The sequence below is a fragment of the Tachypleus tridentatus genome, chromosome 8 (assembly GCF_004210375.1).
Source record: "Tachypleus tridentatus isolate NWPU-2018 chromosome 8, ASM421037v1, whole genome shotgun sequence".
Taxonomy (NCBI): Eukaryota; Metazoa; Arthropoda; class Merostomata; order Xiphosura; family Limulidae; genus Tachypleus; species Tachypleus tridentatus.
In genome coordinates, this window is record NC_134832.1 from 109229133 (window position 1) to 109243593 (window position 14461).

General features: G+C 31.5%; 1 protein-coding gene across 2 annotated transcripts in view; it reads right to left on the reverse strand.

Moving 5' to 3' along the window:
- The window catches only part of LOC143223188 (cell adhesion molecule Dscam1-like), a 47202-nt gene extending 39967 nt beyond the window's left edge, over nucleotides 1–7235 (reverse strand). Inside the window, exons 1-4 of one of the 2 annotated variants that reach the window (XM_076450782.1) lie at nucleotides 6967–7235; nucleotides 3229–3509; nucleotides 2765–2881; nucleotides 1670–1819 (exon numbers count right to left, since the gene is read on the reverse strand). In XM_076450782.1, the coding sequence (XP_076306897.1) occupies nucleotides 1670–1819; nucleotides 2765–2881; nucleotides 3229–3340 (379 nt within the window). In that variant the 5' untranslated portion in view covers nucleotides 3341–3509; nucleotides 6967–7235. Of the gene's footprint in view, nucleotides 1–543; nucleotides 826–1264; nucleotides 1560–1669; nucleotides 1820–2764; nucleotides 2882–3228; nucleotides 3510–6966 lie in introns of those variants that run through there. The other variant, XM_076450780.1, reaches the window with a different exon arrangement.
- Between the last annotated feature and the right edge of the window lie 7226 nt (nucleotides 7236–14461).

Here is a 14461-nt window from a genome sequence, read left to right on the forward strand (position 1 = left end):
CCGTTGTGAACACATTACAGATAGTTATTTATGTAGCTTTGTCCTTAAAAACAAAGGCTTTACTTTTCTATAAAATATTCCGACTGACTTTATTAGACATTCGTGAGTAAATCTCTACTATAGTCACACTTCTTACTAAACATTAATATAACTGTTTGGGGAAAAAAATTCTCATTATTAAGTGATATATTACTCTTTTCAAAAATTAATTGAGGGTGTGTTTATCCATAAATAACTTTATCATAGGATTAGCTTTGAAACATTACCTTACTTGATCGCAGAAGATAATATTATCTTCTTAATATATATGTATATACCTAGAAAAATAATAATTACTGAACACTAAGATTTATTTCAATTAAACGTAAGCATAAGGTGAGAAATTGTATTGATAGATTCTTAATAATGAAAGACTCTTAGGGATACAGGTTCGTTGAAAGGTTGGTTATTAATAATACTAAAAAATAGCGATAAGATAATGCAGATCAACATAAGTATTTAACTTTACACACTGAATTTGAAATGACATTCACTCCAACATACTTGTTACGACGAGAGACGTAGTGTGACTATCTGATCCATGTGAGTTAGATACAATGCAAGTGTAGTTTCCATTGTTTTGCAACGTGACAGATTGTATAATAAAAAGTGAAGTGTCAGCAGTAGTTCGAATATCGACACCAGGAAATGGTCGTTTGAGCTCATGGCCATCTTTGAGCCATTTGAAATTAAATGGTCCATTTCCAGATCGGATGGTGCACAACACACTTCCTCTTTCTCCTATTTTTAGTCTGGATTGAAATTTGAAGGGAGCAATAACAGGTTCTAAATGAACAAACCGTGAAAAATTTAAAATTAAAATAATAAATTATGGACACTTTTATATACTACAATCATATATATAGTCTGCAGATGAGCAGAAACAGGGAATCTCTTAAAACTAAATTTAAAGGGTTCCATTTCATTTCCAATTCACATTTTGTATTCGTAGATACTATCTCTGACTGTCAGAAAAAAATAGTATATGGAAAAGTTACAATCGACATAGATTTCAAATTTTAAAACTCCACTCCTGCAACGTTAAAAATTACAAATAAATCTGTTTACTACAACGTAAAATATATTAAAAACTATAGATGATTTTTTCATGCTATTATTCAAGATGTATACACACTAGCACATTTGAAGGATAAATAGAAATCTAACATTTGATACCTATGTACAGTTAAATATATCATACTATTTGTAGTATAGTAACACTTACCATTAGCGTCTGATACTCCAAGATGAAACGCCATTACGACCAATACTGCTTGCAGGAGAAGCCAGATGGTCGCCATGACACTTGAAGTCGTATATACTCTGCCTCTTTTCTTAATTCGAAAACCCGCAGCGAACGCGATGAAAAGAAACAGAATAATTAAAATTCTAATCCAATAACGTTTCAAGTCTCCGGAAAATAAATTGCTGAAAAATAGTCAATGGTTATGAATCGACCATGTCCTCTGTTGCTTTTAGCATTTTTCGTTACCTCTTACAGTGGATGAGCTATTGGTAACAAAGAATAATTTACAACACACTTAAAATGTATTTAGGCGATTTCAGCGCCACGCTACGCTTAAACATAATATTAGATAAATGATCTATTTATTTATTTTTTTACGGTTACCTTTAACAAAAAGTTGGACTATTTTTTGGAGATTTTCTCCAACTCCATTGCTGGCTTCACATAAGTAATATCCTTCGTGGTTTTTTGTAATGTTCTTAAGTTTCAGAACATTTGTCCCTTTCTGTTGACTCAACATCTTAACGTTTATGCCTACAAAAGACACAAAGTAATAAGTTGGTGTTTAACATGGATTCATTAACCCTTTTGACATATTGACGTTGAAAGAACCTTCTCGTTAATTAGACAAGCTTAATCTTTTACGAATAATTTTGCCTTTGAAATAGCTTATGGACTTTTTTCAGCAAAAAACATTAGATATAAATAAAAAAGTATAAACCATGAAAATGTTTAAAGTAATTTTACTTCTTTTAACTGATAAATGGCGCTATGTTTGATAGTTGTAAGTATTAAAAGATATGATTCTCACCAAGTTCTTTACAATGCTGTGGTTTCCAATAAATAAGCAATAACACATAAATATTATTACCTAGTTTGTTTGAAGTTTTTGTAATTTTTATATAACGTTCTTTAATTTTAGTTCTGTTTAAGGTTGATTTATTTCAAAATTCGCGTATTGTTGAAAGTCATTCTCAATTGCTCATTCAAAACTATTTCTAGTTTATTGCATTTCATTGCAAGATCATTTTCTACAATAATTATACTTTGTCTATTTTAATATTTGATTTTTCTCTTTCTTATTTTGTTTATGATCATTTAATGTACGCTGTTAATTATCAGAAATATGGGATTTAAAATGTACGACCATAGAAAAACATGAAGTATGAAAAGTTGTAAATATTACAGCTAATGAGCAAATAAAATTATACCTATTATAAATTAAAATATAAATAAGAGTATAACAATAATAATTATGATTATTAATTGTTTTGGTTAATATATTTATGAAGACTAATAGAGTGTAACTTTAATGTATATTATTTTATCACAGGTTGAGACAACACATCAAAAAACAAACACAGAAACAGCAAAGAGGGCAGGTGATTTATAATTATAAAAGTACACTGTGTTGACATTCTCTCCTAAAAAGTATTAATTTCTTTACCGAAAATACGGTGAATAAAACATTCGCCTTACCTGATTGGCTCCAAGTAACCTCTGGTATTGGTATGCCATCAGCTTCACAGTTGAATGTTACGTCTTTTCCTATCGTAGCCTCAAGATCAGAGGGTGTCCTCTTCCAGTATGAAGGAACTAGAATAAATGAAGATTGGATGAATGTGGAAAAACTGATAATACTTACATTGGTTTAATTTGTTGTGACCAAAGTTTCAAAGAAATAGAAACGATAGGAGTTAACTGTGATTCTCTACTGATAATTGCTTCTTGCATACTTTTATAGAAATTGACTCTATTTATACATATGGCTGAGAAATAGGTGTGTTAACGTCAACAGTTAAGGTCGCCACTTGAAACACGGTTAATCTAATATATGAATTTTTGATTATTAAGTTCAATATTGGAAGTGAGTTGAGGAAGACCCCTTAAAACCAATTAACTTTAAAACTATACACTAGTTAATCACGAGAAAAGAATAAAACCTTTAACTTGAAGAAAAGCAGTGAATGAATCAGTTCCAGTCGAACTTGTAACAATACAGGTGTAGTTCCCATTTGTTGAAGCGTCAACGTTTTTTATAACGAGAATTGACATATCTGAGTAGGTGCGGATGGACACGCTTTGTGATGTGGTTAAGTGTTGTCCATCTTTAAGCCAACTGAACTGGAGTGGAGACCCCTCGGACAAAGTTGTACAAGTTGCGCTTGCCTTATCACCTTCTCTCAATCCTTTAGGAAGATAAATGGTTGGATAGCGGGTTTTTCTGTAATAAACATAACAGACAAAAGTTCTTTTCTTCAATTGAATACACAGCCCGTTTATGATAAATTTATTAATGAATATGCGATACAGAATATGTTAAAATTTCGTTTGGGAACATGTCTTTAACTCATACAAGTAGGATTAATTTCAGCTTCAATATTTTTATTATTATAACATAACAGATTTAAGAAAATACCACATTGTAGCGTTTATCAGAGAGAAAACTATTAGTTAAATTATTGTATTTAAGAGTTTATATATATATATATATATAGTGAATGCAATCCGTGTTGTATTATTAAAATAATTAAAAGGTGTTGTTTTTAAGCTATGTTAATCAGATATTTTAAAGTAAAACAACCATTTGAAGAAAAATTCTGGCACCAGCAAACATACTTATATGGGTGTATAAATTTAAATCATATAGTTTTAATTATTGCACAATGAGAGAATGCATAAATATTTAGATAAGAAAAAGTCTAAAAACATGTTTGTTTTTTAATTTTGCGCAAAGCTACATGAGGGGTATCTGCTCTAGCCTTCTGTAATTTAGCAGTGTAAGACTAGAGAGCAAGCAGCTAGTCATCACCACCCATCGCCAGATCTTGGGCTACATTTTTACCAACAAATATTGGAATTGACCGTTACTTTATAACACCCCACGGCTGAAAGGGCGAGCATCTTTGGTGTGACGGGGATTCGAACCCGGAATATTCAGATTACAAGTAGAATGTTTTAACCACTTGGCCATGTTCGGCCCTTTAAAAATATCTACGAAAAATATTATATGTAGGTATACACTCTTCAACAACATTCATAACCATATGACACAGTGATACAAAAGATAACACGAAAGAAAGCTCTTAATTAAACTCAAAACCATATAGAAATAAATAACTAGGCCAATATCTTAAGACATTTTCAGTTTTATAAACTGAGTTTTAAATATTTAGTTCAACATTTTTACTGTATGTCGAATATCTTAATTCAGGGCAAGTGTTGTCATTTTGTCAAGCATGTCTAAGCCTATTAGAAGGGTGCACCTGTGATAAACTACCAATATTCATTACATATGAAAATGATAAAAAAATTTTAATCGTGCGACTGAGTAGCAGTGTGTCAACACCACAAGATGAATATACGCTCCTATAGGACACATTTATTCACCAGTGTCACCAAACACTGATGAAGTAAGCACTTACCTTACTTGTAACCACAATGAATTTCTAATCACATTCTTTGTAATTTGACAGTTACCTGTAAGTCTGTAACTAGTTTCTTCTTTTTGTAAACGCATCTTTTAAAAGAAACATATCATTAAATTACACTAAACCAAAAATATAAAGCTACAAACCTACGACAATTCTTTAGAATATTTTAGAGTTTAAAGCAAAAGTGGTTATGTCACTTTTATACTTGCTTAAAAATTGGTTTAGAATAACTTTCCTTGAGTCTTAGTTTTTAAAATACCATCTACTTTAACCATGCTGTCATTATAAAACGCAGGCTTTTGTATTAGTTTGTGATAAAAAAAAGGTTTTTCTAACCACAATTTTGCACATTATACTTTCTGCAATTCTGTTAATAGAAAGTACGAACTAAGACAATTATCTACATTTTCATTAACTCAGTATAACTCTGCTTTTTCGAAGGTCAGACTTTTTAAACAATTTATGCAATTTGTTTAACTGTTTTGTTTATTTTAGGAAAGAAACTTTCCCATCCAAGAACTGTCGCAACTCCTTGGTTCGCCACCCTGTAAAACTGTATTAACGTAAATTGTTAATTATTTTATCCTGATATTGGTCGTAATGTTCTAAATGTTTCTAAAAAAGGCAATGATGTATATAACGTATCTGTTCTTTCAGATAACATCAACAGTTTACATTACCTTTACCTCTTCCATAAAAAAAAAATGTAGTACCTTTAATCAATATACCATTGTTTGATATTTATTGATATTTTAGAAGAATAACTACCTAAACTATAAATAATCTTAATAAACTAACGCATGTGTGATGAAATCTTTCACGCAAGGTAATATTTTTAGAAATCTGTAGTGGTTCATTAACACGTAAGTTACTATTAAATTTGCCCCCAGTGGCTCAGCGGTATGTCTGTGGACTTACAACGCTAAAAACCGGGTTTCGATACCCGTGGTGGGCAGAGCACAGGTAGCCCATTGAGTAGCTTTGTGCTTAATTCAAAACATCAACAACTACTATTAAATTTAGGTGGTATAAACAACCAAATATATTGCCTTATGGGTGTGCTTTGAATATAAATAAACTGATTTTAAATCATCTTAATTCAGATATCGGATTTAATTATTCATTTTGCTGCTCAGCAATCACATTCAGAGTTAAAGTTCTTAATAACTGAAGTTAATGTTCTTATTTCAGAATATAAAAGGAAGAATTCTGTAATGATTTTAAGTGTTTAAATAAAATGAGTAAAGATATGGAAAGCAGCAGAAGTCCATTATTATATTATTGTAATACTGCAGAAAAAATCCATGCTACAAAAATACAGGCTATATGTAAGAGTCCATAATAATGAAACTTTGCAGTTATTTAAAATTGGTTTATAATACTATAATTAATTTTAAAACTTCCTAGAAATTTTTAGCAACGAATACATTAACCATAAACTTTCTTATCATAGAACTATCGATAAGATTCATGTACACGTTATCTTTACTGAAACATATCTTCTAAACTATATGTGCACAAGAATGACTGTGGATCCATGATTTTGGTTTTTAAACTGCTCTTAGTACTATATGAGTCACACGATTTTTTACAATACCGTAAATATTGCAATTTACCTGCTCAATTACTCTGAGATGTACCTCGTAGTTTGCAGAAAAGTAAATAATTTCAACCTACGTTTTAGTCAGTTGTTTACAATGAACATTCAACAGGGAAAATATAAAATTATACAGTATTATATAATACGTCAACCCAACTGGTAGTAAACTACATGTAAATAAATCTAATTAAATTCTAAAATTCTAGCTGTGTTTCAGGACAATGGTGCATCAATAAGAGATTCCTGTCAACATTTGATAAAGTCGTCAATTCTAAGGCTAACGGTGAAAATGGCTTTCTTAATTTGGCCTATTAGTTTATACATTAATTCAATGTGTTTCAAAGACCTAGCAAGGTCTATTTTCGTAAAAGTATCTTAATAAAAGGAGTATAGGAAACATATGGGGTTATAATTTCTTTATAAAAACACATCTTTAGAAGTCTTTATCCTGAAAACTTTGCGCTTTTCATTTATTTGACCAAATGTTGAAAAGTATGTAAACTTTTCCTTATAAAACTAGCATCCTTAATTATTTCCTAAGGATATCATATGCTTAATGTATTGTACCAGATAAGCTGACTGAATTACATACATTACACTCCTACTTATCAAAGCTTAATTTAAAACGATAGAAGATCTATCAGTACCTCCATCTGCAGATGATAACGACAGCACAACAGTCTCAACGACGAACAGAAGTAAAATTCGCTTCGAAGCATTGGTCGCCATCATAGGGCGTCACTAATATCCTCCAAAACAGTCTTTGTTGCTTGTTTTCTAGAACACTTCTTTAAATAACCTATTTTTGTGTAAGTGGTGAGGATCTTCAACTTCCGACTTTATAGTTTCTTCATTTTAAATATGTATATTGTATTAGCTTTCTTTTTCATTTTAGATGCATTGTTAGAATTCATATTTAACAAATAACATTAGAAATTCCTGACGTCACCAGTGCCTCCTGAGAGAGCCATCTGGTGATTAAAATTTGTTTTCTTACTTTGCTACAAAAAATGTCTTTCTTTCTTTAGAATAAACATCTTTTAGAGTTCCTTCGGGTTAAGTTATTTTAAAATAAAAATTCAAAGTATATTTTTTCGGGCATTCTTTGAAGCCGCACTGAAGCAATTTGTGTCAAAATTAAAAATATAGATTATGAACTTCGAGATTTGCTGTGAATTTGACGCTGAGAGAAAAATGATTTTTTGAAATGTCATATGTCTGCATTATAGCGAAAAAAAATGCTCAATCGGTAAAGAGTAAAGGAATATAATGACATTTTGAATATAGAAATCGAAACATATTCTTCTTACTTATTCGAATAATATTTAAATAATTCAGTGTCGTTGTGATTCTTTTTAAGCAAGCCTATGAGTTTATCCAAAAGAATTTTAATGGTTAGTATTCACACCTACGATATAGGTAAAGCATGCTTCTAGAAAGTGTAGTCAGTTGAGAGATTTTGTAACATGCAGCATTAGTTGACCTGCAATCAACCGTTAAAAGCAGAATGGACGTGAGAGTTTTAAATTGACAAATAGGATACGCCTCTTTAAAAGCTAGATGTAGTTACTAGTTGAGCTAAAGGTTAACTCCAAAACATTAAATACAATATGTGTTATCTGCAAAAATATGAATTAGCTTATTGAAAGCCTATAGATAAGCAACTTCATACAGTCGAGCAAAACACTCTGTGGTACGAAAATCATATTTAGGACTCTCAAAGCCGATTCATTACTACTTCCCAAACGAGTTAGCTTGTACGCCATCTTGAATTCAAAATGGCTGCCATTCATGGCATATTCCCAGTATATTTTTTTCACAAAAATTAATTTAAAAACCGCTGTTTACCACTTTTTGCTAAAAGTATTAAAATCATGGCATTCTCAAACATTCTAAAGTGGTAGTCATCTAATTTATATTACACAAAAGTGATGAAATCAGGAAAAATAATTTGACTCTTGATTTAGAAAACGTGACAGTTGTTTTGTATTTTATAAATAATGTTGGTATTATGTTTGTTAATGCATTTTTTACAATTTTTTACCAATGGATTTTGGTTTTGTACCATGTTTTTGAATAAATTTAGTATTTACCGGAACGTTACGTTTTCTTTTTCCCAAATGTTGGCTACTTTTTCGCTAATATCAGGGAATATATGGTATACATCAGTGTAAATTTTTATACTTTGTTGTTTCTTTTAATTTATTATAATTTGTTTGATGTTGACTATGCCGTTGGTCTAGGTGTGAGTGTATAATCCTTTCAACGGTTTTTGAAGAAAATCTGTTGATGTTGATGAAATGTTGTTTTATTTGGTTGATTTCATTATTAATTTAAACGGATGAGCATAGTGTTATGGCTGTGTTTATTTTGTTTCTTAATATGTTTAGTTTTTGTTTTGTCTCACGTGTTGAGTCCCAGGGAATGTATAATCCAGTATGGATGATTTTTCTTTGGATTTCTGTTTTTAATTGTATTTCGGTTTCTGTGATCTTAAGTGTCTTTGTGGTGAATTGCTGGAACATCAAAGTTCAAACGATATTTCTATTATAGAATGCAATACAAAAGCAGTTGGAACAGCTTCTTCAAAACAAGAAAATTCCCTTTCATGAATCTCTTCAGGCTTTACTGGAGTCAATAGTTTCTTTCAAGTAAGAAGAATATGAATCAATTCAATAACAATAATCATGAGCCAGTGTTGAAGCTTTGGAACTTTTATTTGCTAATTGTTGATTTGTTCCCCATTTGACCCAGGCCATTCAGAGAAGCCAACTAAAATGTATACATAAATTAAATTTGTTGAAATATGCCATTTATATTTCCGTAGAAATATTACGATTATGTTAGACATTTGCCACACTATTGCAACTAAATGAAATTCAGCAACATCACTTGGCAAATGATGAACTTGCAATTCAATCAGTACCCAGGTTTGGCAAAGTTCCACTATGTTGTAGAGAAATAAAACAGGGAAATGAAATGTAAAAGATTGTATCATTAAATTCAGCAAAATCATAGGAGCTGTTGAAAGACGAATATTGTCACAGTTTGTTGGAGGTAGTGTATTACTCAAATATCAGAAAGAAAATTGTTGTTATCAGTAACGGTAACATTGGCGCCTCTCTGAATGTGAGCCCATCGCAGCTGAAACAAGACGACCATAACGTGCAACAAATCATTCATAGCTATACTGAGAGATGTCTAGATTTTTTTCCATCATTCAGTGGCATCCTTAGTTCTGGTTCCATAATTTATACCATCCTTTACATCCACATATTTAGCCGTCAGCATCCTAACAAGAAGAATAGATATGGAGCAAGGACACTATGAAAATTTAGATATACTATTAAAAACGCTATGAAAAATTCATGTTGTGATTTTACTAAAACAAGGTACTATAATTCATTGCTTAATGCATATATACACTCGATGGAGGAAGACGTCTGTGAAGACTGGAAATGAATCTCTAATTAAGTCAAAGAAAAATAAAATCATCATTCGGGATTGAAATATGGATGTAAAGGCTGGCTGAAATCATTTTGTTTGTATAACTAACTTTTGCCAAACGCAAAACTGGACATAAAAGAAGCTCAAATTATTCTTTAGGTCCAATTTTTCACTAGATAAACATATCAGATAGGCACATGTACCAGACTGGGAAATCAAACTTACCTGGTGTTCTAGAACAATATTGCAGAAGCACAAGGGCAAATGTAAAGAAAGATTATGTGATTGCTGATGTTACGACCATCTTCAAAACATTTCCAACATCTCAGAGATATGGGTTGAGTTGGCTACATTGATGTTCCAAAAGAATGTGGCGCAATGCCATAGCTGATGTCTACGAATCTAACTCGACTAATGATGGAAGTGAAATAAACATATAAGCGTTGCTAGTGTATCCATATCAAAGTAACAAACACCTAAATATACACCATCACAAAAAAGCTGGAAATGATTTTTAGATATAAAGAAAGAAAGACATTTCAGTGAAAGGAATAGTCAACCAAAAATTACAATATTAAACATGTACGAAGCTGTTACGCTAGATGTGCCACATCTCTAGACACATCATTAAAACAACATTATGGAAATCTCTAACACAGAGAGTATTTATTAGTACATTATTAGATTGCGTTAATATACTGTATATATATCAACTCCTACAGAACGGTTATTTTGATTTAAAACTTACTATTTCTACTCTGCCTCAAGGTTACCTCAAACAACAACATAATAAAATACTTTTTTGTTTCTTTGAAGTTAAGCACAAAGCTGCACAATGGGCTACCTGTGGTCTCTCCACCACGAGGATCAAATCCCGGTTTTTAGTGTTGTAAGTCAGAAGACATATCGCTGTACAACTGGGAGGCAATAAGAATAAGAAAACACAATTATAAGTAATATACAGAGATATGAAAGTAAATAAATGAATTTTTCAGTATCAAATAGTACATTGTAAAATTAAAGGTTTAATTTCATATCGAAACCTCGACAAACCACATGTTTTATGTCTTTTGTTAGTAGTATTCATGCAGTATTGAGTAATTTATTAACTGTTGTTTTGACTGATACCCACCGGTGGTTTATTGTCTTGTGTTTGGATGATAATAGCTTCCTTCATTTTTTACGTTTGATGTTTTCTTCTATATAAATTGTTTTAGCGTTTTTTTAGGTTGATAATATGGTAATTTTCCTGAACGTGAAAATCTATAGCTGATGTGTTTATAGCACAGTTCTGGTATGTAAGGCATTTTCCTTTGGTTGTGATTTTCAAGTTGTAGTTTATTAGTAGTTGAGACAGACGAAACGTGTAACACACGCTGAATTGTTTTACTTAGATCACTGTTCAAGACTTATAAGTAAATGGATATTTCTCTACGTTACAATACTTTTATTTGACTTCTTTTGACCCCTTAACGGAATCTTCATAGGGCAGAAAACTGAAACAGATTTCTATCTGATAGAAAAAGAAATATATTTATAATGAGAGTTCCGTGAAAAGAATGATCAACCGAAAATACACTACCATACTGACTTGAAATTAGAGTGCATGTAATCATGGATGCAATAGCATCAACTAGTACGAAGTGATGCTAATAACACTGAGCGATAAAAAATTCATCAAAGTGTGGAAAACTGTAAGAGGGCCGGAAGCTTGCAATATAAATATTCTAATTTAGAGAAAAATCCGTTTATAATCGGGTTAGAATCTCCATCACATCAAACATACTCGCCCTTTCAGCCGTGGGGGCGCTATAATGTCACAATCAATCCCACTATTCGTTGCTAAAAGAGTAGCCTAAGAGTTGGCGGTGGGTGGTGATTACTAGCTGCCTTCTCTCTAGTCTTACTCTGCTAAATTAGCAAATTCAAATTAAACCAAACGAGTTCAGTATGGCATTATGTGCTTAAAATAATCTAAAGATTTGGTTTAAATTTCGCCATGCATGGTCATGATATAAAGAAAAAGATAATTAACAGTTGATATTTGTAATAGCAATTGCTGAATGAAAACTCACCACAAGTATTAACTTGTACATAAGCAATTTCACTGTAAAGATTTTTAACCTGTTCACTAACCGAATCCACTATAAAATCATTAGTGTACACTCAGCAAATTCACCATAGTATTGTTAACGTATGCACTAACCAGGTACACTATAAAATTGTTGAAGTATGCATTTGGCAAATTCACCATTGCACTGATAATCTGTGCAATAATCAGATACATTATAAAATTCTTAGTAACCATTCAGCAAATTCAACATGGTACTTATAATGTCTGCACTTACCAAATCCACTACAATATTTTAAGGCGTTCGTTTAATAAATTCGCCATAATATCAGTAATATGTGCACAAAACAGATTGGTTGCACATTACTGTCGTAGCAAAGTGCTCTGAATATTTGTTTCAAAATATATTTATTATTTTTATTGCTGTTGCACCTTTTATTCGTGCAAATACTACATGGGAGCTACTGCTCTAGCCTTCCTTAGTTTAGTAGCGTAAGACTAGACAGCTATTAATCATCACTCACCTCCAACTCTTGGGCTACTCTTTTACCAACGAACAGTAGGCCTGGCCGTAACTTAAAACGCCCCCACGGCTGAAAGAGCGAGCATGTTGACACGTAGATTGTGAATAGAGTACCCTAACCACCTAGCCATGCTGGGCCTTGCATAAGTTGTGCATAAAAGTTCACCTGCGTAAGAGCCTGATATTGGTACTGAAAATATCTAAGACAGAGATACAAATTAAACAAAAAAGATGAGAAAATTCAAATAGTTATGTTTAATCCTAGATACTTTTTTTTGAAAAATATCTCAGGAATAATTAAAATTTATATTTTGGTTATTAAGTTTAAAATTACAAAGCTAAAATCCTGTGTTCAATCCTTGCAGTGGAAGAATGCACACAGTCAATCATCTATGCAGCTTTATTCGAAAGGAGGGGTAGACAACTTATTTTTCATAGCGGCTGAAACTGTGGCTAATGAAAACAACGTTGGCAACACTATTAAAAAATTTGAAAGATGTTAGTGCAATCAAATTAATTGCATTTCAACTAACCTTCAATGTAAAAATTTATGGGGGTTTTCATCAACAAGTTTCGTGAAATTTGACTTAATCTATGCTCAATGAGCATCTTAGCTCTGTCTCTAAATTTATGTCATTAAGCCGAAATCTGTATCTATACTTGAAAAAATCTAGCGTAGAAAATGTTGACTCACACACTCTTGTATACCAAACATGGAAAGTAATTTTGGAATTGCTATATTTAAGTTTGGAAGACTCTCGTTTATCAGAATAGTGAGCTATATCTCTCTGATAAAACATTTTTGTTTATCTTTTATGTATTCTACACTTTGCAGGGTAAGTAAGCATCTCGTCTTCAAATCCACACTTATCCAAAGACAAAAAGATGTAATTTCCTAACTCAGATTCCTAAGTCAAATTGAAATGGATCATGTAAAAATTCAAATATCAAGTTAAATTTTTTAAATTCAGAGAAGCGTGATTCAAATTTTTGAGATAGATTTTTGATCCAGTTTACATAGAGATCATTTTTACCATCAGAGAAATCATAGTCCTTATTATTTTCTAGAAAACTATTCATCTTTGCAAAATGTGTCAAATCATTCTTTTGTAATTGTTCCGCAAGAAGGTTTAGCTTTAACTGAAATTCATGAATAGACCGTGATTGCTCGCTTATTATTTTACCTCTTCCTTGAAGCCTCATATTCAAATAATCAAGTGAGCCAACATGTCGCACAGAAAGTTCAAATCACACTACCATGAGAAAGTTTAAATTTCGGGAAATTTTCAATCTTACCTTTTTTAACAAGACATTCTTTTATTTGAGAAAATAAGGAAGTAAATCGTTCCAAGACTTTTCCTCTACTTAACCATCTTACATTTGCAAAATCAGTAAAATCATCAAAAGTACAGTCACTGCTTTTCTTTAAAGACTCAACAAAATGTCGATGGATGAGAGAGCTTCTACTTCTAACATAATTCACAATTTTTACAACAATGTCCATCAAATTTTTCAAATTATCACTTTTAGACATCTGAGCACATAAATTTTCCTGTTGCAAAATGCAATGGAAAGATGGTAACGTGGACTTCACATTATTTTCAATTAAATGCTGCTTCAAAGAAGAAACAAATCCTAATTTTGCCCCAGTCATGGTGTGAGCACCGTCTGTTGTGACAGAAACCAGGTTTTCAAAATCTAGATTGAATTTTTGACATTTCAAAATTTTTTTCAAAGATGTTTTTTCTGCATGTTCGATCTCATAATCCATAAAGGCCAAACATTTCTTCCTTCACTTGAAGATCTGAAGTTACATATCGAACCTAAAATATCAACTGTGCAGTGTCACTAACATCTGTTGACTCATCTAGTGCTAAAAAATACAAACAGTCTTTTAGTTGTTCAAGCAACTGATTTTCTATGTCTTTCACTAATTCTAGCATTCTGCGGACAATTGTTCTTCGACTTAATTGCAAATTATTTATATTTTGAAAAAAATATCTTCTTTTATTTTTGAATCATAATTCGCCAACAGTTTCAATGACCACAATCAATATTTCTTTTACTAATTCAGCATCAGAATTTTTTTTTGAGCTAGAAC